The following is a 26,664-nucleotide window of genomic DNA, read 5'->3' on the forward strand; positions in this document are numbered from 1 at the left end:
GACTTCTGTCGGATAGAGTAAATGACAATAATGTCCTTTTGTGTAAATCCAGCTGTGAATGTTGCGGGCACAAAGCGGCCGAGCAGAGGAAGTGTCAATTTAAACATTAAATTCACACTAGTGTAAATTCCCTAACTTTTTTTTGTTTGCATAATTTTAAAATTATTTCCTTCCTTTTATCTGGTCCGGGCCTTATGCTTGGGGATATCACCAAGATTATGTGCATGTTGCCTATCTATATCCTGAAACAAACTTATGAATCGTCTCTATACGTTTAGGTTCATGCATTTGCATTAAAATATGTCACTATGCGGAGGAGAATATAATCCAATATATATATATATATATAATTATATATGTAGTTATGAGTTCAAAGGTGAGATTGGATTTTTACTGATGTAATATTGGTTGTGTGAATTATTAGTGTTTTTTATCATCAAGTATTGTTTTAGTATAACCATTATAATAGTGTTTTCGTTTATATACTCTAAAACGCAAATACTACAAATGAACAGAAAAGTAAATGTATTTACGTTTTGAACATGTACTTTTTAATTAATATATTTTAGAAAATTCAGTATGGTTTGGACAGGTGTTAAGTGTTAACAATTGAAACAACAATATTATTGTGTTAGTGTTAGGTTTTTCTTTTCGGTCACCAAAGATTTCAGATAAAGACGGATGCTCGAAGAATTACTACGAGCTTTCGTCTAATACTTTTTAGGCAGTAGTTTTTTTTAATTGCGATTATATATATAGAAAGTGTAAATATAGGAGTATGTGTAAGAATGCATTATGATATGGAGAATTGTGGACGATAATTAAGAGTGCTTGAAATGACGTTTCATACAGAATCACGATGTTTGTGGCAGGAACAATCAGAGATCTGCTATATAAGAAAATCAGAGATTTGTATAACTTTTTTCAATATACACTAAAATATCTACTAATGATTATCTATTCAATTTCTTTTTATTTGGAAAAAGGTTTGTCTATCAATTTGGATTAGTCTGAGTAGTCTCCTAGTCCAGAGCTGTGAATCTGTTTAACATGAAGAAAAATTGAGTTTGCCATTCGACGGATTTTGCTATAAATTGTACGCTCCAGAGGTGAATCGAACTGTAAATCAAATAGAGCAACACAAAATTATATTTATTAACGTCCTTTTTTGCTACTAAAATAAATAAATTATTAACCTCACGGTGTATTTAAAATTATTGATTGCCTATTGTATATTTTATCTTTGTGTTCTTTTTTCTTTTAGCAACAATATTTAATATATTTAATACAATGTGATAATTAAATAAAACAGTGAGTTATTTATTTTCTTAAAACTAAAATTCAAATAAACAACACTTTTGTTTTCTCTTGAATCTGGAACAGAAAAGAACATTGCATAAAAAATTATGCATATATAAAGTGTGAATAATTGGACTTTGTTAAGGTTTTATCTTATTTGAGAGAGGAAGAAAATAGTCAAAGGAACAAGATGGGACTTCTGCTTGCAGTTGCAGGTTGCTTGTTTCGGTGCCTCTTGGCTCTAACTCGGGGCTTCCCTCGTTTTCTTATTTCAGAATCTAATATTATTGTACTGCATATAGTATTTTTCTAATTAATATTTACGTGAAATTGTGTTATAGGTGAAAAAACGTGGAAGTTCTGTTATAAGTAAGAAACGCAGTTTTACACTATCAGTGGAAAACACAAAGAATTATACGTATTCACTTTTTTTTTCTGGGTTCAACTTACATATTCACTTTTAAAACTTTGTTTTAATAAATAGAATTAATATAGTTTATTTAAACCTAATTAAATATAAATACAATATCTAAACGAAAATTTTTCTTGTTAAAAATATGTTTAGACTCGCAAATTTTACTAATATAACAGCTCCAACTTAGATTATAGGATAAAGCAAAAAATTTGTTGAACTCCAAATTTAAGAGCTATTTAACAACTAATATATTAAATCCATAAATTATGTCAGCTGAACCACTGAGTTATCTAAAGTAACAAAAAAAACGATGAACTTTTTTTGGTTATAAACTGTGAATTATATTGTAGAAATAATTTGTTTGTTAAAATATTGTAGAAATATAAGTACTAATTTAGATCTTCCATAATCATTAACGATAACTAGATGTTTAGATCTATATGAAAAACTCTTTAAGCCGTTCTATTTTTACTTTTAACCTTTTGCCGTTTATCAGGCTATTATGTGAGACAATCGGTTAGATTATAGAACAGTAAAATTGTATAAATCATTGTAGAATACTTTTCAGAGTAATGCTTGTACTAGGAGTCGTAAAAATGCCAGACATAAATATATGCATTGTGTCTAATAATAAGTAAGTATACATATAAATCTTTCGACTGGTCTTTCGATACGGATGATAAAAGAGAAAGACATGGAGCGATGTCTACTGAGTACTGACGATAAGAAGAATTTAAGTAATAATATATCTCATCGTCCTCTTCGTGACTCTCGTCTTGTCAAATCAAAGCCCATTCCGTCATCATTATCATTACCATGATCATCATAAATCACCATCATCATCCATACACATCCACGCATGTATGTGAGAATGAGCAGACGTCACAAGTAACCTCAATTCCGATTCTCTCTCGAAATTGTTTGTTCTCTTTCCATTACAAGTCGTAGCAATTGTTTAGTAAAAAAAATGGTTAACAGTTGCAGAGATATGGAAATCTTGATTAACATTAATTAGCGTTTTTAAATGTTTTCCATTAAAATCTCAATGTAGGGTTAGATCCTAGCACCGTCAAAATTTTAAATTAGCAAAAGACCTTTTAGCAAAAATATTGATCACATTAGCCAAATGTAAATTTTTTTATAGTATCATTTAGACAATATCCCATCACCGCATTGCAAGTTTGCAACTGAATATACATTATATTTACATTACATTAATTCCCTGACGTGTAGTATCATCACATTTTTTCCCAATGCTATATTTAACTAATAATTTTAAAAACTCTATATTCATCGTTAGACGATTAGATAACTTTTAGATCTCAACTTTATAGATATTAAAAATATTAAAGACAAGTAGTAACCTAAACCTTTATGATCTAGTTTTTATATCCACATAAGTATTACATATGTATTAAAAAGAATAACTAAAATTTTCAAAAATACCTCAAATATTTGAAATAACCCTTATAAAAATTTAATTTTATGAATAAATACAATAACACAAACAAACTAATTCTCTTTACTTCATTTTTAAAAGACGTAACATCATTCTATCACTAGATTAATATTAACTAAACAAGTTTTAAATGTTATTTGGCAATTTTATAATTTATTATCAATTAAATATTAAAAAAAACTCTTTATATATCATGACTAACCCTGATTTTCATGGATACTAAAAAAAAAATAAGAATTTGAATTTCTGTAATATAGTTCCCAAATTTATGTAAAATGTATTAAAATAAACTAATTAAACTATTTTAAAATATTTCAAAATTCGTGAATTAATCTCAACAAAAATTAATATATTTAATAAATACAATAAAAAATAAAAAATACAATATCTCATTATATTCTAACTCTAGATTAATGTAAACTAATTTGACTACATTCCATACCTTAAGCCCTAGACCCTAACCCTAAATCCTAAACATTATCCTAATCCCCAACCCTAAACCCAATATCCTTAAATTTTAATATTTTTGAATGTTATTTGGCACCTTAGTTCTAAAACACTTAATAACATTCTAAATCTTAATTAATATTAACTAATTTAAGTATATTCTATATTTTAACTAATTTAATTCTAAACTTTGTATAACTAAACTTATTTTGAATGTTATTAGATAAATTATTTACTTTTTGACCAGTAATTTTAAAATTTTATATTTATTTGGATAACTTTTACTATTTTTAGAGGGAAAAAAATTCTCACTTCCAATCATCTATTTCATCTATCGCATCATCTATTGTAGACTAACTTAACTGCATTCCATACCTTATGCCATAAGCCTATTAACTAATTTAATTAAATATTCTATACTTTAACTAATTTAACTAATAAATCATAAACTTTAAATTTTGTATAACTAAACTTATTTTGAATATTTTTAGATAATTATTTACAATTTAACCAATAATTTTAAAAACTCTATATTTATCGTTAATCGGTTAGATAACTTTTATTATCTTTGGAGGGAGAAAAATTTTCACCACCATTCATCTATTTCATCATCTATTTGTAAATTAACTTAACTACATTCCACACCTTAAACCCTAAGCCCTAAACCCTAACCCTGAGCCCTAAAACCTAACCCTAAACTCTATATCCTTAAATTGTATATTTTTGAATGTTATTTGGTATCTTAATTCTGAAACACTTAACTGTATTCTATTAATATATTAACTAATTTAAATATATTATATACTTTAACTAATTTAACTAATTATCTCCTAAATCTTAAATTTTGTATAACTAAACTAAATTTGAATTTTATTAGATAAATTAATTACTTTAATTTTAAAAACTCTATATTCATCGTTAATCGGTTGGATAACTTTTAATATCTTTGGAGGCGAAATTTCTCGTCTCTATTTATCTATTTCATCTATTGCATCATCTACTACATTTTATACCTTATGCCATAAGCCATAAACCCTAAGCTCTAAGTCCTAACCCTAAACCCTAAACCTATATCCTTAAAATGTATATTTTTGAATGTTATCGGCATCTTAAAACACTTAACCACATTCTAAGTATTGATATTTATCAACAAATTAACTATATTCAAGTAACTAATTTAACTAATTTAATCCTAAACTTTAAATTTTGCATAACTAAACTTATTTTAAATGTTATTAGTTAAAATAAATATTTTTAACCAGTAATTTTAAAAAAATTTATATCATCATTAATCGGTTGGATAACTTTTTAATATACTAGGTGAATACCTGCACATAACGTGCGGATTTTTCTTTTTTACTATTTTCAAATCTTATATAAAAAACATATAATTATTTTTTTGTTATGTGTGTTCGTATGTTATTATAAACAATTTTAAAAATTTTATATATAAAAATACAATCTTAAAAATTAATTTAAAATACAATATCATAAATATAAAAACAAATATAATCATTATTTGAGATGTATATTAGTATGTTATTATAAATAATTCTAAAATTTTATCCAAAAGAATTAAAAATCAATTTAAAATATAATATCTTAAAAAAAGTTAAGAATTATATAAAATTACAATAAATATCAATCACTATCAATCAATTAATGAAAAAATTGTTCATATTCTTTGAGTGTTTTAAAACTTGATAGTAAATTTTTTTTTTAAATAAATTATAACTTTAAATTATAAAAGTGACACATGTCATCTCCATATCAATTTAAAATAATGATGTGTCACTCATATGGAGAGAATTGGTCATCTATTATATATAAGATTTGGAGGGAGAAAATTTTTCGGCTCCATTCATCTATTTCATCTATTGCATCATAGTAAACTAACTTATATATTCTATACTTTAAGCAATAAACTCTAACCCTAAATCCTAAGCCCTAACCCTAAACCCTAAGGTCTAACCCTAAATTCTATATCCTTAAATTTGTATAATGTATCTTTGAATGTTATTTGGATTTGGCATTTTAATTCTAAAACTCTTAACCACATTCTAAGTCTTGATTAATATTAACTAATTTAACTATATTCTATACTTTAACTAATTTAACTAATTTAATTCTAAACCTCAATTATTTAACCTTTTTAGATTTCTGCGTATGGTGCGGAACAATTAGTTAGTTTAATTATCAAAACAATACATATACAATATCTCGGATCTCCTAATTAAACATTACTAGTTATGCAGTACCTTTGGGCCTTCTAATGGGTCATACGGGCCGAAATCTTTTACGCCTATTTGCGTCTTCTCGTCTCGAATTGGTAATATTTGTGTATTATAATTTCGTTGCTGTCGCTTTCGTAGGAGTTTTAAAGCAATGGACCTTTGTTGCTCTTCTTCTCTCTTTCGGGTTTGTGGGCAGTACCTGAATTCTCGTTATCTCCTTCGGATTTTCCGTTTCCGAGTGGATTTCAACTAAACGCATTGATTCTCGCGAAACCCAGAATCTTGAATCCCTTAAACCTCTGTTTGGGTAACGAATCAATCTTCTCATGTAACCGTAGATTATTCCGGGTATCGTTTTGTGTTCCTCTGTTTTGAAATAATTTTGTAGCAGTAACCAGTTTCCGAGACCATTCACTGTGAATTTTATGAACCTATGATATTGATTCGATCAACATGTTCAGCAGCTCTGTGCTTTGAAGCAGAGTTCAAGCGCAATTGATTCTAGTATTTGAAGTGTTTGGTTTGTGGAGATATTAGGTAGAAGAAAGAATCTAGTGTTAAATGTTCTGGCTTCAAAGCTTCTATGGATCATCATACACTCTTACTTATATTATGTGCTCAATTTTTTAATTTTAATTGCAAGAAACTGAAATCAAGCTATGTCGATTACCAGATTTACTGCGATTACTATGGAAAATGGTGCATTTGTGACTAAGGGAGCATCTCATTGCCTTCCGGTTTCTTGAGTTGCTTTATTATTTACTGGAACATATACCTGATTTTTACAGTCTTGGTATTAGCTTTTAGATCTTTTTTTTTTTGTTGTAGAAGCTAAGAGGAAGAATTTGGATTCTTTGTGATTGCAAGTTTTCCATCATATGTGCTCTTCAGAACGTCTGGTTTCCTCAGTATTCGAGGTCCTACCGGAACATTTCGAGTCTTTGGCCGAATATCCTGCGTGAACATAAAGAAATCATTTCATGTTCCTTCCTTCCTTAGTTATTCGCTATCAAGAACAGAGCAAACTCTGGCTTCTCTAAAAAAGTTTTTTTTTTTTAAATGTCAAACCTGATCAAAGATGGCAGTGGGTATTGCAAGTGTAGCAACTGCATTTGGAGAATCGACTATCCCAGATATTCTCCCTTCGCATGGGAAACATGAGAGTAAGAGGTATACCTGTTCACATCATAGTTTCTTCATCAGTTTTCTCTCTACAGTTTTCATGCTTGTTCAGTTGCTGCAGAGACCAGTACCTGTTCTTTTGAGTAGCCGAATTTGAAGAGATAGTCTATGGCGTTGAGAACTGCTCGTTTGTAAGCAACTGTTGCGTCTAAGTAGTGTTGTCTCCCACTCTCATCGACACTGATACCCTCAAAGACCAGCCACTCTGAGAATCTCGGTTCCACTGGACCTATCTCAAAGATCGGGTTTACATGGAGAGGGGTTGGTCCCATTGGTGTAAGGTACTCTTGCATCCCGTTTCTTATGATTTCACACCTATTGATAAGTTACAATATGGTATCTGGTTAGATTGTCTTAGTCACAAAAAAAAAGGAATATCAAAGAAAACCTTATTAAGAGTATAATCACAGGAAGAAGTGCAGTGAGGAACTTATGTACATACTTGAGTTCTAGAAATCCACTCATCTCGATGGCACCGCAGAAGGAGATCTCACCATCACCTTGCGAGAAATGCATATCACCAGTGCTTAAATTTGCCCCTTCTACAAACACTGGAAGGTATATTTTAGAGCCTCTGCTTAGGTTCTTTATGTCACAGTTTCCTCCGTTTTCTCTTCCTGGGATTGTCCTCGCAGCCTCCTTCGCAACCCTTTCCCATTCCACTGTTCCCTCTTCAATCTACAAAAGGATTATGTAAGAATCCCCAAGAGTTCAAGGTATGTACCATTTTATACAATTCAAGATTTTTTTTTTATGGCATCTTCAGTTAGCGTTTTGTATAGCTTACATTCCCTAGAAGGCATCCTTTACTTGTTGGTAAGTTTGCCAGTGGCCGCTGATGCACAACCTCACATAGTGTTAAGGACTTGACACCACTTTCCTCTAATTGTCTTTCCCTTTCATTCCATATTCTCAGGAGTTCTTTTGTTGGAGCTGTGCCAATTATTCCTGGGTGTGTCAAACCCGGAAACCGTACTCCTACCGTGCCGTGATGCGATTTATATTAGCATGTCAATAATCAGTACAACATCTCATAACAAGGGCAGCTACATGGTTATGTTCTTACCTGGAATTTGAGGAGAGTAAGCATAAATGCCTTCAAAGTACCAAATAGCTTTGGTCGCACAAGGGAAATGGTCAGTCAAGAAACCGCCACCATTCTCTCTATCAAATGAACCAGTGAATCCCCATTCATCTCCTGGAAGAGGACCCAAATTGCATATCTCAACAACAAGAAGATCACCTGGCTTGGCTGCAACACCATCCTCATCCACAACTTTGATCGGCCCACTCAGGTAATGAACCTGCATAATCACCAAGAAACTTTTATCTATATGCAAAATCATCATATGACTGGATTACTCATGTTCCTTTCTTAAACTCACTTACAGTAGAGAGGTCTATGCTCTTAATATCATCAGCAGAACCATCGTCTTTGACTGCACCTCCGGTCCAGTCAACCATTTCCACCCTAAACAACTCACCAACCTTGACCTCTGCAACTGGTTGGATCTCAGGATGCCATCTATTATGCAGAGGCTGATTCTGCTGCCATGGCTTCTTCTTCAAATCCACCTTCACCACCACACGTGGACTTGCTGGAGCCATCAAACCGAACTCAGTAAGTACAGTGGTATTTATTCTCTCTCTACTCACACGCTCTATATTTATATATGCTTGGTTTCTTTTTCTCTCACTTGTAATAAAAAGTGGATCACTGGTTTTGTAGATTCCTTATCCACAAGTAAAAGACAGTAAAAATATTCCATATTTCACTATCTCGTAGACTTTTCTTTATCGAACCAAATGACATTCTTTCATCTTTCCAAGTGGATAATGCCATAAGATATGTATGTCTCTTTGTGTCTGCATGTGTGGCCGTGCATAGATGACAAGAAGTTGAAAATAATATTACATTGACTTATGTTATGGAGAGGATCTCTGTTATGTACATATAGGAGGAGCTCATGACGGGGAATCTTACATTCGAGTTATTAATTCTAATTCAATGTAAGCTATTTTGATACAAAATTTAATGCATTCACCCAGAAAATAGTGCATATAAAGATTAAGGACGCAATTCATTACCCTCCGGTTTCGTGATTTGGAATTTCCGATTTAACAAACTAATCATATGTGCCTCTCTACATAAATTTATTTCTAGAAGCTATGTCTGATTATACAGTCTTGATAGAGATTTTTTTTTACAAGGCTTTTTCTCATGGACTCATTTTATCTCTTTATTTCAAAACATATGTCTGATTAGACAGTTTTGATAGTTGCGTTGCTATATAATTTATTTCTAGAAGCTACGTCGACCAACTTGGATTCTTTGTGATTGGAAGCTTTCCATCATATGTGCTCTTCAAAACGTCTGGTTTCCGCACTATCCGAGGTCCTACTGGAACCTTACGCACCTTTGGCCGAATATCCTTCATGAACGAACATACAAAAGCAATTAACATGTTTGCATTGCCTGTTTTTCAGTTTAAGAACAAAGCAAACTCAACAAATTTCTCAAGAAGCTCTCTGGGTTAAGCAAAGAACAGAGGGACACAAATTCATACCTGATCAAAGATGGCAGTAGGTATTGCTAGTGTAGCAACAGCATTCGGAGAATCAACTATACCAGATATCCTTCCTTCACATGGACAACATGAGAGCAACAGGTATACCTGTTCACACCATGATGAAATTTTTCTTTCTAGCTTTTAATTCACGAACGTTTGGTTTGTGATCAACTAGATTCTGTGAGAAACATCAAGCTGCAGAGATTAATACCTGTTCTTTTGAGTAACCAAATTTGAAAAGATAGTCTACGGCGTTGAGAACTGCCCGTTTGTAAGCAACTGTTGCGTCTAGATAGTGTTGTCTCCCACGCTCATCGACACTGATACCCTCAAAGACCAGCCACTCTGAGAATCTCGGTTCCACTGGACCTATCTCAAAGATCGGGTTTACATGGAGAGGGGTTGGTCCCATTGGCGTAAGGTACTCTTGCATCCCGTTTCTTATGATTTCACACCTAATTAATGAGTTAAAAAACGTTATCTGATAAGAACTTCTTAGTAACGCTGCACAAAAATGATAGCATCAAAGAAACCTTTTATAATATAAATGTTGAAGAGGTGCAAGTAGGAACCAATGTACATACTTGAGTTCTAGAAATCCACTCATCTCGATAGCACCACAGAACGAGATCTCACCATCTCCTTGCGAGAAATGCATATCACCAGTGCTTAGATTTGCCCCTTCCACAAACACTGGAAGGTATATTTTAGAGCCTCTGCTTAGGTTTTTTATGTCACAGTTTCCTCCGTTTTCTCTTCCTGGGATTGTCCTCGCAGCCTCCTTCGCAATCATTTCCCATTCCGGTGTTCCCTCTTCTATCTACAACAGGATTATGTAAGAATTCCCCAATGGTCTGATGAGATAAGTACTGTGCCATTGCAAATACAATTCTAACTAACAGTTAGTATCACTTACGTTCCCTAGGAGGCATCCTTTAGTTGTTGGTAGGTTTGCTAGTGGTCGCTGGTGCACAACCTCACATAGTGTTAAGGACTTGAGATCACTTTCTTCTAATTTTCTTTCCCTTTCATTCCAAATTCTCAGGAGTTCTTTTGATGGAGCTGTGCCAATGACTCCTGGGTGTGTCAAACCCGGAAAACGTACTCCTACACATGATGATATTGGCATGTGAGCTACATCAACAACAAGATTCTGCAGCCAAATCCCAATAAAAAGAGATGGAATCTGTTATGTTCGCACCAGGAATATGAGGAGAGTAGGCATAGATCCCTTCAAAGTACCAAATAGCTTTGGTCGCACAAGGGAAATGGTCAGTCAAGAAGCCACCACCATTCTCTCTATCAAACGAAGCAGTGTATCCCCATTCATCTCCTGGTAAAGGACCCAAATTGCATATCTCAACAGCAAGAAGATCACCTGGCTTGGCTGCAACACCATCCTCATCCAGAACCCTGATCGGTCCACTTAGGTGATGACTCTGCACAATCACCAAAAACTTGATCTCTTAAAGCTAATTCATGGGTACATCATTGATTTTTACAAATGATTCTCACTAAACCCTCTTACAGTAGAAAGGTCTGCGTTCTTAATATCGTCTGCAGAGGCATCGTCTTTAACAACACCTCCCATTGCATCAATCATTTCCACTCTGAAAAATTCACCAGCCTTTACTGTTGCAACTGATGGTATCTCAGGATGCCATCTATTATGCAGTGGCTTACTCTGCTGCCATGGCTTCTTCTTCAAATCAACCTTCACCACCAATCTTGGACTTGACGGAGCCATCAAAGCCTAAAACACAATAATTAAGTACAGTGATCTATGTAAACTATGTTCTCTCTCTCTGTTCACACTTCCTCAGTAGTTCCTCTATATTCTCAACTTAATCTTCTTCTTTTTTTTTTTTGTTTTTCTTGTCCTTTGTTACAGGGAAAAGAGGGATCATTGGTTTTTGCAGATACCTTATCTATCCACAACTAAAAAAAACATTAAAACAAAAAAATTGTATCTTTCACGGTTTCACCATCACGCAAGACTTCTCTCTATCTAAAGCGGTGACTTTGTTTTTATCGTAACCAAGTGGATAGTATCGTAGGATACATGTGTCTCTCTGTCTCTGTATCGTAGGGAGAACAGAAACTTGAAAATGACATCATAAGTTAACTTATGTTATGATCTATGTTATTTGAAGTTACATATATTATTAGCTGTATATTATTGGTTTAGCTTCCTTTTACTTAACCAAACTTGTATATATATGTTACTGATACACCTTCCAGAATTAATGAGAAAATATTTTCCCTCTCTACTTGTTAATATGATATCAGAGCCAAGTGAGAGAAAGCTTTCGCGTAACAACCTTTCTTCATCAATGGTGGATCTTCGAGCTTCAATATCTTTAATTCTTTGATAGATGTTCATCTTCTTTGATTCTCGATGAGTGCTTCCTTGATTGACATACTTTTTCTTTTCTTTACGAATCTAGTGGCTCAATTTCTGGAAACTTTCAAATCCATCTTGATCTTCATCTTCATCGTTTTCTTCTTCTCCGATTAGATTTGTATGTGGTTGATTCTCATCATATCGTCACACTTATCAATTCTTTCTCTCGTTCGATATCACATTGATTCGACGAATTTTTCTTGATTCTTTCTTTATCGCGATGGTGGAAATTACTGATTCAACTTCGGAGGTTCCGATTTCGGGAAATTCTCGCACGCAAACGGATTTCTATGAGAATCCATACTTTCTTCATAGCTCAGATCATGCTGGTCTCGTTCTAGTATCCGATCGACTCACCACAGAAGCTGAATTTCATTCTTGGCGTCGTTCTGTACAAATGGCACTCAATGTGCGCAACAAGCTTGGGTTCATAGATGGTACCATTCCTAAACCTAATGAAGGTCATCGCGACTCAGGATCTTGGTCGAGATGCAACGATATGGTGGCCACATGGCTTATGAACTCTGTATCCAAGAAGATTGGACAAAGCTTGTTGTTCATCTCAACCGCTGAAGGTATCTGGAAAAATCTCTCATCTCGATTTAAGCAGAATGATGCACCTAGGGTTTATGAGATCGAACAACGCCTTAGTACTTTGCAACAAGGATCAATGGATGTGAGTAGCTATTATACTGAATTGATTACTCTCTGGGAGGAATATAAGAATTACATTGAGTTACCAGTATGCACATGTGGGAAATGTGAATGTAATGCTGCTGATTGTGGGAAGATCTTCAGCATCGTAGCAAAGTTACAAAGTTTTTAATGGGGCTCAATGAAGGTTATGAATCTCTACGTCGTCACATCCTTGTGCTTAAACCAATTCCTTCTATTGAGGACACATATAACATGGTAGCACAGGATGAGAGACAGAAGAATTTAAAGCCTGCTTTTAAACCTGAAAACGTGGTTTTTCAGAATTCTTCTTCGTCGACACCGAATCAACAATCGGCTTATGCTTCTCAGTTGGGAGATCAAGTGGAAAATGCAGCATATGCAGTCCAGAATGGTTATCGACCTAAGTCTCGTCCTGTCTGTACACATTGTGATCAGACTGGACATGTTATTCAGAAATGCTTCAAATTACATGGATATCCCCCAGGCTATATACCAGGCTACAAGAGCAATCAATCTGGTTATAATCAGAATCCAAGACCTTCTAATCAAGCTCCCATGCAACCGAGAGGACAGTTTCAGCAACAGTTTCAACCTCGAGGTTCTTTTGATAACAACATGAGGCCACCTCCTGTTGCCAACATGGTGGTTAATCCTTACCCATATCCACAAACACCGAACTTACCTACTCAATCCATGAACTTAGATCTCAGTCATCTCAACCCGGATCAAATCCAATCCTTACTGAACCAAATGACTGCTCAGATCAATGTCACTGAGAGTGCGGCTTCCACATCATCGCCTGCACCTGTGGCCACTATCACCGAACATGGAGCTATGCAACCTCAATCCTCCTCTGGTATTTTTCCTTTTCCCTCCACATCCTTGAGGTTTGAGGATAATAGACTGACTTTTCAACATCAATGCCTTTCCACCCTTTATAATCATCTTCCTTATGGTTCTTGGATAATTGACAGTGGTGCCACTTGTCATGTGTGTTCTGACTTGGCATTGTTTAGTGAAACAGTTGCAGTTTCTGGAATAACAGTTTCTTTACCGAATGGAACTCGGGTTGAGATTACACACACGGGCACTATTCATTTATCATCATCATTAGTACTGCATGATGTTCTTCATGTTCCATCTTTTAAGTTCAACTTGCTTTCTGTGAGTAGTTTATTAAAATCTAGTTCATGTTCAGCTCACTTCTATGTTGATTCGTGTTTCATACAGGGGTCTATTCCAGACTCGATGATTGGTATAGGAACACTCATTCATAATCTCTACATTCTACAACTTGATTCACCAACATTGCAATTCTCTGGATCCTTAGCTGTTGATGGACATCTCTGGCACCAACGCCTCGGACATCCATCATCCGACAAGTTACTTCAACTTTCTAGTTCCTTGAATATACCTAAGTCTAGTTTGTCAACAGAGTCTCATTGTTCAGTGTGTCCTCTAGCTAAGCAAAAACGTCTGTCCTTTGAGTCGCATAATCATATTAGCAAATCTCCATTCGATCTACTTCATCTAGATATATGGGGTCCTTTTAATACAGAGTCTGTAGAAGGATATAGATATTTCTTGACTATTGTCGATGATAGTACGCGTGTAACCTGGATTCATCTAATGAAAAGGAAAAGTGATGTTTCTCAAATCTTCTCTACTTTCATTACTCATGTCCAAACTCAATACAATGCTGTCATTAAAATGATTCGGACTGATAATGCTCCAGAATTAGCTTTTCATGATCTTACTGCAAAACATGGCTTCATTCATCAGTTTTCATGTGCATATACCCCACAACAGAACTCTGTAGTCGAACGTAAACATCAACATCTGTTAAATGTAGCACGAGCATTACTCTTTCAATCCAATGTACCCTTGATTTACTGGAGTGATTGCATCTTGACTGCTGCTTTTCTCATTAATAGAATTCCTTCCGTTCTGCTTAAGAATTTGTCTCCTTATGAACTGCTTACCAAAAGGAAACCTACATATACATTCTTACGATCATTTGGATGTTTATGATATGTTTCTACTTTGCAAAAGGATAGACATAAATTTAGTCATCGTGCTGATTAATGCATTTTCTTAGGATACTCATCTGGATATAAGGGATACAAAGTTCTGCACTTAGATACTAATCTTGTGTCTGTGTCTCGCAATGTGGTTTTTCATGAACATGAATTCCCGTTTTGTAGTTCTTCCAATTCTAATTCATCAGACATCTTCCATGATACTATACTTCCATTGTCAACACCTGTTGCTCTCGATGATTCATCTCCATCATCATTTGATCATTCCATACATTCATCTCCACCTGCATCTCCTCCACCATCTACTACTCATGCATCATCTGCATCACAATCTTCAACACTTGTTCCAGGAAATACTTCACCTGTTATTACAGAGAGTGCTCCTATTTCACTTCCTAATGCCCGGCCAAAACGCACGACAAAGGCACCAGGGTACCTATCCAATTACCATTGTTCCTTAACACAAATTTCTACTCCTCCCAATTCTACGAAGGTTTCTTCTACTCCTTACCCTCTTTCATCTGTTCTCTCTTATAAACACTTAAATTCCCCATATCAGTCTGTTATCCTCTCTTTCTCTATGGACACCGAACCAAAGACTTTTAAACAGGCCATGGCTTCAAAGGAATGGACTGATGCTTGTAATCTGGAATTGTCCAATATGGAGGTTAACAAAACTTGGTCCGTTGAATCATTGCCTCCTGGAAAAAATGTAGTGGGTTGTAAATGGGTATTTACAATCAAATACAATGCTGATGGCACGGTGGAACGTTACAAGGCACGGCTTGTGGCTAAAGGCTTCACTCAGCAGGAGGGTGTGGACTTCTTTGATACTTTCTCTCCTGTAGCCAAGCTAGCTAGTGTCAAACTCATCCTTGGTTTAAGTGCGAGAATGGGCTGGAGTTTGACACAGATGGACATCACAAGTGCTTTTCTACACAGTGATTTAGAAGAAGAGATTTTTATGAGTCTTCCACAAGGCTACACACCATCTTCTGGATCATTACCGCCAAATCATGTATGTCGCCTTCATAAATCTATATACGGATTGAAGCAAGCCTCTCGCCAGTGGTACAAGTGTTTGTCTAAAGCACTTCTTGATGATGGTTTTCTTCAGTCCTATGCCGATGACACATTATTTGTGAAGATGCGAGGTAACTCATTCATTGCTCTATTAGTCTATGTCGATGATATACTAATAGCTAGTAATGATGACAAAGCAGTAGAATCGGTTAAAATTGCTCTGGCTAAGCAGTTTAAGACGAAGGATTTAGGTCCAGCCAGATTTTTCCTCGGGCTTGAAATTGCCAGGAATTCGAGTGGAATATCTGTTTCTCAGAGAAAGTATTGCCTTGATCTATTGGAGGATACAGGATTGTTAGGATGCAAACCAAGATCGGTGCCTATGGATCCTAAAGTTCCTCTTAGCAAAGAAACAGGAAAATTGCTAGATGATGCTACTCCATACAGAGCACTAGTGGGTCGTTTGCTATATCTCTGCATTACGAGACCTGACATTACCTTTGCTGTTAATCGCTTAAGTCAGTTTCTCTCTTGCCCTACTGATGTGCATCTTCATGCGGCTCACAATGTGTTGAAATACTTGAAGAACAACCCTGGGCAAGGTTTGTTTTACTCTGCCACTACAGATCTTTGCCTTAATGGGTTTGCAGATGCGGACTGGGCGACTTGTCCGGATACACGCCGCTCTGTTACGGGCATGTGTGTATTTCTTGGCTCCTCACTCATTACCTGGAAATCTAAGAAGCAGGAAACTGTAAGCCGAAGCAGCACTGAGGCTGAATATCGGAGTATGGCAGTGGCTACTAAGGAGTTGATGTGGTTGTATCAGTTACTCAAGGATCTTCATGTGCCAGTCGTATCTCAGACGAAGCTCTTTTGCGACAATAAATCAGCGATGCACATTGCTAATAACCCAGTCTTCCATGAGAGGACTAAACATGCTGAGGTTGACTGTCACACTACTCGCGATCAAGTAAAGAATGGATTCCTGAAGGTGCTTCATGTGTCTATTTCAAACCAATTGGCTGATATTCTGACTAAACCACTTCATCCGGGTTCTTTTCATTCTTTACTTTGGCGTATGTCCATTTCAAGCCTTTATCTACCTAAGGTTGATCAGGCTTGAGGGGGGTGTATTAGCTGTATATTATTGGTTTAGTTAAGTTAAGCTTTCTTTTACTTAACCAGACTTGTATATATATGTAACTGATACACCTTACAGAATTAATGAGAAAATATTTTCCCTCTCTACTTGTTAATATATATGATTTGGTTTATGACATACAAGCCTTTTATGTGTTTTGCAGTACGTATATAGTTTCAAATTTTATCTGAAACCTTGTAAATTTAACAGAAATAGCATAACAACAAGAACCAAACAAAAAAAATCGCAATACGGCATGAATACTGAATAGATAAAAGGAGGATATAAAAACGAATATCTGAATATGAATATATGATCGTATACGATATCATGATTGTTGTTACTTGCATTCCAGCGAGTTCAACTGTACGAACACATAATTAAAAATCCACTTATTTTGGATAAGTATGCCACGTCAGAAGCGACAGTAACAGTCATAAGAAATGTTAATCAATTGTAAAGCAGAAAGTTAAGAAAAATCTGACCATTCAAAAACAAGAAAAACTAAAAATACACGTTCTGACTTCTGATAATTTCTTCTTTTTTTTTTTTGTTTGGAATGGAGCAAATGACCATCATTATATGAAATCACGATATAAGTTAACTCAGTTTATTATTCGACATTATTAATATAACAAAAATCCGCTATTCTACAAGTTTTTTTTGTTGTTTAACATTATTAATATAACAAAAATCTGCTATTCCACAAGTTTTTTTTGTTGTTTAACATTTTTTCTTATTAATAAGTCTTCTATTCAATGCTTCAATGCGCTTACTTTTCCTCTTTTTTTTTGTATGTTTACACTAGTCATAATTGTTTTTTTATGGAATAATAATCGTAATTGTTTTGCTTATAATACGTTTCACAGTGATAAACCAAATACTTTGGATCAGTGTCACCAGTCCATTAAGTTATATTTTATTTTGCAGGTAAAAAGTCGTATTTTGTATAAGAATTAATGTAATTATACTTTAAGTAGTAATTTCGGACCTATTCTGAGAAAGAGTGGAACATGATGTGATACACAACATAATTTCTCTAATTAGGTCAGAATTTTAGGAAGATTCGCCACTGAAGCACTTGGATAAGCAAAGCACTTTTCCAAATTTTCTAATTTTTTCGCCGCAGATAAAGAAAAATGTTTTAAAGAAAATAGAAAACAAAAGAAAAAAAACGAGAGAAACAGAGACGCACACACTCACACGCAGAGAGAAGAACCTTTGAATATGGCGAAGGGTCAATAACGGCTTTTGTAGTTCCAGGAGATTGCGAAAACTTATGTTGTGTCGTAGGTACGTAGAGTCAAATGTAATTATCAGTCAATATACAATAAATTAACAGCGTTTTATAGTACTGGCCTGGTACTTATAAAATAAAATTATGATTTATATATATGGACACACATGAGGTTTTGGAAGACGACGAGGACATGACTCATGGCACATCACGTTCCTCTCCAGTTAATAATAGTATTTATCTTTCCAAAGTGATTGGAGAAACATGAAAGTAGGTTGACACAAGTTAGTCAGAGCAATTTGGATATAGCTCATATAATCCATGCAAAAATATACTCTTTTTTAACCTCGTAAATATCTTAAGCTCAAACCGTCATGTGACTTTTTCTGATTATGTTTTTATGTCCTAATGTCCCACTAATCATAAGATAAACATGAATATAGACATGTAGCTTACATCGTATTTCTACTGAAACTTATCAAAAAGTCGATTTCGTTCGAAATCAGTTATTTGTACTGTACATAGCCACATAGGTGAAAATGAAAGGTGAAAATGAATTTCCTGGTTTGGTTCAACTGACATTTTCCAAATATGAATCCGATCGATATATCATAGTATAATGTATCTAATACCCAAAAATGTAACAAATGTTAGGAATGCTTTTAGTTTATCACCATTCAGTACATATTAGACCCAAAAAAATTCCATCAATATACATAATATAAGATCTCATTTGTTATGGTACTTATGATTCTAACTGTATTTCCTTTAGCGTTATATGAAGTTTTTTTCTAAAAAGAATATATCTTTTCCAAATAAAATTACAATGGTACATTTTAAAGACAAAATCAATCACATTTGGATTTTTTAAAAGAAATTTTACCATTCAAATTAAAATATAAGAAAATGGTACAAGCACCTATATTATTTTACTTGTACCCATTTTTCTTAAAATTAAAATTATGATTTGCGTATACGTTTTTTAAGATATTTCTACGAAAAAAAAACAATTGCATTTGGATTCGACGCAAATTATGATTCAAACATTAGGAATCATAGATTCATTTACATTAAGCATTAAATATACAAACAAACATAAAAAGAAACACTACAATTGAGACATAAAAGTATTACTGTTTGGGTTACGATCTATTTAATTCAAGTTTCGTTGTTGGTGAATATTTCTTTCCAAGTTTCGTTGTTGAAAACTATACAAAAAACGAAAACTGTTATTGATTGGATATCCGGGCGGTCTTACTGTGTATCTATCTACCACAGAATAATATAAGAATATGTAGCTACATAACCACAACACTTTATCCTCTCCTTTTTTTATATGGTCTTCCTTTTAACACTTTGCCCACTTGTGATTAGTTTCTTTTGCTTCAATAATGCCCTCCAAATGAGTAAACTTTAGAATAATACGATTCATTCACCACCCAAATCATCGCATCATCAAGTAACGCACGATAACTTTAACCTAAACAAAAGAAGAACACACAATAACTACACCACAAAGAACACACAATAAATCATCTTTTTTTTTTCTAAACTAAATTTCCTAAACATCCCATGAAAATACACACCACAAGTTGTACCAATAATATCCCCTAATCCACGTGCACCCCATCGTCTCCTGACGTAAGATTTGTCTATTCCTTTTTCTCTCTATCAAATCCCAAATTCAGCTTTGGTTTCTTTATTGAACGAGTACATCTTGAGAATAAGTAATTAAAAAAAAAAAGAAGAAGCAAAAAAAGTAATATAAAATTACACGAGTCTGAGTCAGCGACAAGTGTTCGCGGAGAAACGGAAACGCTCTTTCTCTCTCTTACCCTAATGCCAATACCTTTGGAACCCCTCTCAAAACGCTGTCCTTTCCTGTAATAGTGTAATTCTTCTTTTTTCGTCCTCACCTACTTTTTAATTGTCAGAATACCAATAAACTTATAGATTAATCAAAATTTTAAAAGAACGAAATATTAGTTTATCCCGCTCCATGATTATTGCAATATCAGTACGCTTTTGTTTTTATACATATTGGAGTATAACTCATTAGATCAAAAACATATTATATCCTAGTCCACTCCTCGTATATGTAAAAAATTTCTTAATGGTGCATGTTTTTTTTTCTTTCTTCATTTGGTCCAAATGGTCATTTACCTTTCACTAGAAAAGACACACAAGGTTCGAACTTAATTTGGTTTAGTGATATCTTGGCAAATTTAATACATAACAGTGCAATTATATTAAATCAACAGATGTAGAGCAAGTGCCAATATATCTTCGCACTTTTAATTATAAAGATGGTTTCATGCATAGCTGATATTAAAAAAAAAAAGTTGAAAGTTAATTAACTATTTGTTCTATCTTATCAGCTATTCTTTTTGTTTGTGGTGCTAAGTTTTTATCAGCTATTCTCGATCGACGTAAATATTCGAACTTTTCAAAGTTCTATCAAGAATACCATAAACTTTTCTTGAGTTTCTGTCTTTCCCATAAGTTTGAAATATTTAAATATGTCTGTATACACACAATGGTTTAAATAAAATAATGGAAAAGAAAGGACAAAGGAATAAAAAAGAAATCAAGTTGACACACTCTCTTTTAGTATTATTCACTCTCTCTCTCTCTCTATAAATCCAATCTAGCCTCTCTCCTCTTCTTAAAACTTGTTTCTTCTTTCTCTCCTCACCCTCTAATTTCTACCAAATCAGATCAAAACCTGTGTTTCTTTCTCCCAAATACGAATTAAATTTTGAAAACACTTCATTACTCGACCCTTTTTTGTTTTTGTTTTAACATACAGAGTTTCCCAATATATTGGATATTTTCTCATTTCTGAAATTGGATTATTAATTTTTTTTCCCGAGTGTGGAAGAAATATGAGTTGCAATGGATGTAGAGTTCTTAGAAAAGGATGCAGCGAAACATGCATCCTTCGTCCTTGCCTTCAATGGATCGAATCCGCCGAGTCGCAAGGCCACGCCACCGTCTTCGTCGCTAAATTCTTCGGCCGTGCCGGTCTCATGTCTTTCATCTCCGCCGTCCCTGAACTAAACCGCCCTGGTACGACTCTTCCTCTATTCTTTTTTTTGGTCACGAACACTTTATCAAGATTCTGTATTAGGTTTCAAGAATTTTTTAAAAAAATCGGGACTGATTTTTCTGTTTGGTTGTTTGTTCAGCTTTGTTTCAGTCTTTGTTGTTTGAAGCGTGTGGGAGGACGGTGAATCCGGTTAACGGAGCGGTTGGGATGTTATGGACCGGGAACTGGCACGTGTGTCAAGCGGCGGTTGAAACTGTTCTTCGCGGCGGGACTTTACGACCGATGTCAGATCTCCTCGAATCTCCGTCGTTGATCTCCTCCGATGACTCTTCCGAGATGATCTGCACCGATATTCGGCGAGACGTTTCCCGGAACAACCAAAACCACCATTGCCGCTTCTCATCATCCAGATCTAAGCTAAATACGACGGAGATTGAACCGGTTGATCGGAAACGAGTGAAAACCGATCGGTATGGTTCGGATCTGGATCTCCAGTTGAACCACGGGTTAGCTCTAACCTTTCCGGCTATACCGGTTCCTTTTATTCCTCCGCTACCGTTTTCTAAGGCGGGTAACGGTGATGGTCCGGGAAGTCCATCGGAGGAATCAGTTACGACGTCGTGTTGGGAAAATGGACTCAATGGCGATACATACAGAAACAAAAGAGAGACAAAGTTATTAAACCTTTTTGTTTAAAACCGACGACGCAAAACTCAGTTTTTGAGGTTCCTCTTTTTAGGGTTTTTTTTTTTTTGTTGTTGTAGTGACGGGAAGTGGATTTTTTAGTGAAGCCGCATAATTATTGGCTACTTAAGGACTTCTCTCTATCTAGAAAATATGATAATTTTTGGTGATATAATACTTTGCCGATGGTAAAAAATAATTTGTTGAAAATGGTTTGCTTAGACACATACAATATTAAAATATAATGGTCTGGATTTTCCGACATATCTATATCTATTACAAATACTGATTATTGCATACATTATATAAAACAATTTTCATTGAAATATATATATATATATATATGTGTAAAATACCTCCACCTTGAAATTTTCAAAAAAAATTCTCAACTTTTTACTATATGGTTTTATTCAAAATTTCAGTACAACAGCCAGCTCATATGAAAATAAAAATCCTGTAAAGAATTGACACTTGCTTTGTATGTAGAAGATGCAAATCGATAAATTGGTTCCCATCGATTCCAAATGAAAATTAGGTCTTCCGGCATCAGACGGCTTTTGGATATGCAAAGAGACACTTCTTCTTAGATACATGGATAAAGCTATTTTTATTTTTATTTTGTTTGGGGTAAAAAATAAAGAAAAATTACAATGTATACAAAATATAATTCACAAATTAACCAAGATATTTTTAACTGATATTCTATTTCTATATATAATATATATTAACACCATTTTCATAAAGATGAATTTTGCTTGGATCTATGTCCCTAGGGCCGCGCGCAACGCGTAAGCCAGAGTTACAAAGAAAAATATTCATCTTTTTTCTTAAATTTCACAAAGTGTATTTTCTAATTAAAGGCTTCACAATCGCGACGGATATTACCATCACGGCCGGTTTTAACACCAACGCGACCAAGCTTGATCATGGAGTTAACGAAAGCTTGATTAAACAACTGTTCATTACTAGCCCATAAGTTGACGGTAGGCTTTGACCTACGATCGCTGAACAAAACTTGGTCAGACTTGAAAAATCCTTTGCCTTGCTGCAAGTTTTTGTAGTAAACGTTGTCGAATTTTCCCGGTGTTGTTGGGTCCATAACTACCAATCTGCGAGGATCCACGTCTCTAGGACACAGCTCTTTGAGTTGTGCTAAGTAAGTAGCGTTTATCTTCGGGTCTTCTTTGACACCGTATATCCTCTCCAATACCTTGGTGCAATGAGCGACTCCAATTGTGTGTGCCCCTGTTTTTTTTTTGTTTTACATCAAAACCATCCAAATTAATTATCCCATTAAATCATCCGACCAAATAAATTTGCTTATTTTATTATAATATTTCTACAATCAAAAATAAAATAAACTGCATGATACAATTGACAAAAAGGTAAAAATTAAAACATCAATTAGAATGAAACAATCTTTTTCCTTAAATCAGCTCTTAATATCATATAGAGTGAATATTATTTAATGATATAGTTTGAAAAATGTCCTTGTGTTATTCGTTGTAATATCGATGACGCTTGTCTCGATCGAGAAGTATAAGAAAAAAATTTACCGGAGAGGGCGATCATGTCGTCAAGACTAAGCCCATTTTTGGCGAAATGTGAAGTGAGTTTGTCAACATCATCTGTTGGTTGTGGCAGCTTTCCTTCTACCCTTGCCGCCGTCGATGATAGCCCATCAAGCCTCCCCAATTCCACTTCGTACCTTGGTGCACCCACCTACATCAACTCAAAATTAATTATATTTACAACAATAAATGTTATAATTTATTTATTTGATGCATCAAAGATGGTATAATATATAGTTAGTGATGAGTTACGAACGATATTAACAACGTCACGAGTGGCAATCGTGAGAATATCGGCGCAAGAAACTTTGTTACGACAATTTGGGACGGCGTCAAGAGCTTGTTTGGCTTTAACGATGGCGTCAAATCCATCTCCGGCCAACGATAGATTATCTGGATGGTCCTTCTCCGCCTTGTTATCATTGGTTGACTCTATCATCACCGATGCATCACAACCCTATGAAATTAAATTAATTAAGACAAAATTTAAAGATTAAGAAAGAATTTTAAAAAGATAATATGTTTTACATTTACGAAACAGTCATGAAAGTAAAGGCGGAGAATGGCGGGAACGGTGATGGAAGCTTGTTGGACTTTTTGTTCAACGGCCTTTTTGACTATTTGTTCGACGTCCGGGCAAATCCCGGCGTAGAAATTACGGCGGAGTTGAGCTGATGATATATTTAGGATGAGAAAGAGAGAGAGAAGAAGCAATAAGCGATTCATTTTATTCGCATCCATTGTTCTAATTGTGATTACATATTTATGTTACATGAATGGACCTGAGGGAACTTAAAATTTTGTTTGGCTATGGTGGGCACAAATAAGTGACAAGCCAAATAAGAAACTGTATATCGTCAACATATACAAATATTTATGTCTAATTTGATATATAACTAGATTTGTAATTAATTGCATTTATTTCTAAACCTATAACAAGTTTTTATAGTCAACATCTACAAACACATTATAAAAAATTAAAGGTTGACCAAAAATCTCAATATAATTAGAAGTAAACCGTAAACCCAAACATTACTATATATTGCCACCAAATAAAATCCAGAATATTACAGGAATTAGGAAATTACATATTTGGATTTAATATCTGTTGACCCAAAAATCCAGGAAATTATAACCTTTCTGATTTAATCAAGTAAATGAATTTCCTTAAATAATACATCAGTACATGCCGCATTCTAATTTCTCAAAAGCGAGTAAAACAAGATGCCCAAAACGCCATTCCTTCCCTTGTTTAGAGCTAGGCCTGGGCCTTATACCCCAAGAAAGCTATACAGAAAGCTTTGAAAGTTGAAAACGGTATTAAACGTAGAAGAGATGTATTGAATTGTGGCAGAAGTATTTTATCTGAAACTTTGGAAAATCAGAAAGAGTGGTCTTTAACAATCTTTCTGAGAATGTTATAAGTACAATGTATTCCTTTTTGGGTCTCAACAGAAAACTTACATGTACTTACGAAACAATAGACGACTGAGAAATTATAGTCATCTATCAAACTCACTCACCAAAAATGACACTGCCTTAAATTTTTTCTGACTCCAAAATTCTTACAAGGCTACATACAACTTTTTACTTCTGCAAACTGAAACCCAAAATTGAGATTTATTATATTTGAGCTAAACCAGCTTCATCTTGAGACCGATCCTATCCCCATGAATACAACTTTAATGGAAGTAATAAGAAATCTAGAAAAATATATACTGAGAATTCAGTTAAAAGCTCCACAATCACGACGGATATTACCATTGCGTCCGGTTTTAACACCAACACGACCAAGCCTGATCATGGAGTTACCAAAAGCTTGATTAAACAGCTTTGCATTATTGGCCCATAAGTCAACGGTTGGCTTTGACCGACGATCAGTGAACAAAACTTGATCTGACGTGAACAATCCTTTCCCTTGTTGCAGGTTTTTATAGTAAACGTTGTCGAACTGTCTAGGTGTTGTGGGGTCCATGTTTATAGCCACTCTTGGATCTATGTTTCTAGGACAAGACGCTTGTAACTCTGCCACGTAAGCTTTGTTAACTGTGGGATCCACTTTAGTTGTCTTGTTGAAACTGTAAATCCGATTGAACACTTTGGTGCAATGCGCGAATCCTAATGTGTGCGCTCCTGTTTTTTTTTTTTTATTGATCGAACCAAATTTAAATTAGGACCGGAAAATTGTAAGCCTAGATATCGTAATAACCGGATCAGATAAACCGAAATTAAATAAAAGCAATTACTCAACATACTTGCTTTAAAAAAAAAAAAAAAAAATCTAAAACCATATCAGATCCTAATCAAAAAGTAAATATTCTTGATATTAAACTAGCCGAATAATACTGTTCCCGGTCGAGAAATAGGACAAAAAGCTTACCGGAGAGAGCGATCATGTCCTTAAGGGAAAGACCGTTTTTGGCAAAAAGTGAAGTGAGTTGGTTAACATCGTCCGTCGGATGTGGAAGCTTCCCTTCGACGCTAGCCGCCGACGACGAAAGCCCATCTAGCCTCCCTAATTCAACTTCATATCTTGGTCCACCCGCCTATATGAATTAATTATATGTAAAATTAATATTAACAAATAATGTTTTAATTAGAGACGTTTAATGTAATAAAATATGATAGTGATGGTATACGAACGAGATTGACAACGTCACGAGTAGCTATCGTGAGAATATCGGCGCAAGAAACTTTGTTACGACAATTTGCGACGGCGTCAAGAACTTGTTTAGCTTTAATGACGGTATCGAAGCCATCTCCGGCCAAAGATAAATTATCTGGATGGTCTTTCTCCGCCTTATTATTATTAGTCGACGCTATCATCACCGATGCATCACAACCCTGTTATATGATAGTAATATAATTAATTGATTTCATAAATTGAAATTAATTCAATCAAGAAGAAAGATAAATGAAAAAATGTGTTACATTGACGAAACAATCATGGAAATAGAGGCGGAGAGTGGCGGGGATGGTGGTGAAGGTTTGTTGAATCTTTTGCTGAACGGCGCTTCTGACGATTTGTTCGACGTTGGGACAACTTCCGGCGTAGAAGTTGCGGCGGAGTTGAGCCGAGACGAGGTTTAGGGTGAGAAAGAGAGAGAGAAGAAGCAATAAGAGATTCGTTTTGTTCGTAGCCATTTCTTTTTAGTTGTTTTTAACTCGCTTTCTCTCTTTGTATAAGTATAAGCTTTTCTTTTAAGTGTGTGATTATATAATTATGATT

At 34.6% G+C, this 26,664-nt stretch overlaps 6 protein-coding genes and 1 long non-coding RNA gene across 10 annotated transcripts; 3 read left to right on the forward strand and 4 right to left on the reverse strand.

Moving 5' to 3' along the window:
- Window positions 1–6,633: 6,633 nt before the first annotated feature.
- Window positions 6,634–8,723, reverse strand: LOC18030119 (formamidase). The gene is made up of 7 exons (XM_006411811.2): window positions 8,426–8,723; window positions 8,103–8,340; window positions 7,824–8,014; window positions 7,479–7,714; window positions 7,108–7,351; window positions 6,923–7,030; window positions 6,634–6,808 (listed from the first exon to the last, which is right to left on the reverse strand). Exons 1-7 carry the CDS (start codon window positions 8,642–8,644, stop codon window positions 6,686–6,688), a joined length of 1,359 nt encoding a protein of 452 aa, XP_006411874.1. The 5' UTR covers window positions 8,645–8,723; the 3' UTR covers window positions 6,634–6,685.
- On the forward strand, window positions 6,694–9,152 carry LOC112082192. Its single transcript, XR_002896834.1, has 6 exons — window positions 6,694–7,024; window positions 7,098–7,317; window positions 7,447–7,752; window positions 7,953–8,331; window positions 8,428–8,657; window positions 8,925–9,152. It is a non-coding gene; the product is annotated as an uncharacterized LOC112082192 (long non-coding RNA).
- Window positions 9,153–9,244: 92 nt separating this feature from the next.
- LOC18030120 (formamidase) lies at window positions 9,245–11,499 on the reverse strand. Of its 4 annotated transcripts, none has more exons than XM_006411812.2 (7): window positions 11,135–11,499; window positions 10,808–11,045; window positions 10,523–10,713; window positions 10,191–10,426; window positions 9,818–10,061; window positions 9,604–9,711; window positions 9,245–9,468 (listed from the first exon to the last, which is right to left on the reverse strand). In XM_006411812.2, the coding sequence occupies exons 1-7, from the start codon at window positions 11,351–11,353 to the stop codon at window positions 9,346–9,348; spliced, it is 1,359 nt and encodes a 452-aa protein (XP_006411875.1). In that variant the 5' UTR covers window positions 11,354–11,499; the 3' UTR covers window positions 9,245–9,345. The 4 variants fall into 4 exon arrangements, 2 of the variants coding, with proteins under 2 accessions (XP_006411875.1, XP_024005272.1); XR_002896832.1 differs by having other exon boundaries at window positions 9,264–9,468; window positions 9,604–9,740; XR_002896833.1 differs by having other exon boundaries at window positions 9,264–9,512; window positions 9,604–9,740.
- A 369-nt stretch (window positions 11,500–11,868) lies between these two features.
- On the forward strand, window positions 11,869–12,909 carry LOC112082191. Its single transcript, XM_024149505.1, has one exon. It carries the CDS (start codon window positions 12,231–12,233, stop codon window positions 12,834–12,836), a length of 606 nt encoding a protein of 201 aa, XP_024005273.1. The 5' UTR covers window positions 11,869–12,230; the 3' UTR covers window positions 12,837–12,909.
- Window positions 12,910–20,769: 7,860 nt separating this feature from the next.
- On the forward strand, window positions 20,770–22,032 carry LOC18030473 (LOB domain-containing protein 39). Its single transcript, XM_006411813.2, has 2 exons — window positions 20,770–21,200; window positions 21,320–22,032. The coding sequence occupies exons 1-2, from the start codon at window positions 21,017–21,019 to the stop codon at window positions 21,874–21,876; spliced, it is 741 nt and encodes a 246-aa protein (XP_006411876.1). The 5' UTR covers window positions 20,770–21,016; the 3' UTR covers window positions 21,877–22,032.
- Window positions 22,033–22,624: 592 nt separating this feature from the next.
- LOC18030474 (peroxidase 50) lies at window positions 22,625–24,176 on the reverse strand. The gene is made up of 4 exons (XM_006411814.2): window positions 23,964–24,176; window positions 23,692–23,892; window positions 23,421–23,586; window positions 22,625–23,109 (listed from the first exon to the last, which is right to left on the reverse strand). Exons 1-4 carry the CDS (start codon window positions 24,174–24,176, stop codon window positions 22,715–22,717), a joined length of 975 nt encoding a protein of 324 aa, XP_006411877.1. The 3' UTR covers window positions 22,625–22,714.
- A 630-nt stretch (window positions 24,177–24,806) lies between these two features.
- LOC18030475 (peroxidase 50) lies at window positions 24,807–26,664 on the reverse strand. Its single transcript, XM_006411815.2, has 4 exons — window positions 26,367–26,664; window positions 26,079–26,279; window positions 25,816–25,981; window positions 24,807–25,568 (listed from the first exon to the last, which is right to left on the reverse strand). Exons 1-4 carry the CDS (start codon window positions 26,577–26,579, stop codon window positions 25,162–25,164), a joined length of 987 nt encoding a protein of 328 aa, XP_006411878.1. The 5' UTR covers window positions 26,580–26,664; the 3' UTR covers window positions 24,807–25,161.

This window comes from Eutrema salsugineum, unplaced genomic scaffold, assembly GCF_000478725.1.
Source record: "Eutrema salsugineum unplaced genomic scaffold, Eutsalg1_0 scaffold_1, whole genome shotgun sequence".
In the NCBI taxonomy this organism is placed as follows: Eukaryota; Viridiplantae; Streptophyta; class Magnoliopsida; order Brassicales; family Brassicaceae; genus Eutrema; species Eutrema salsugineum.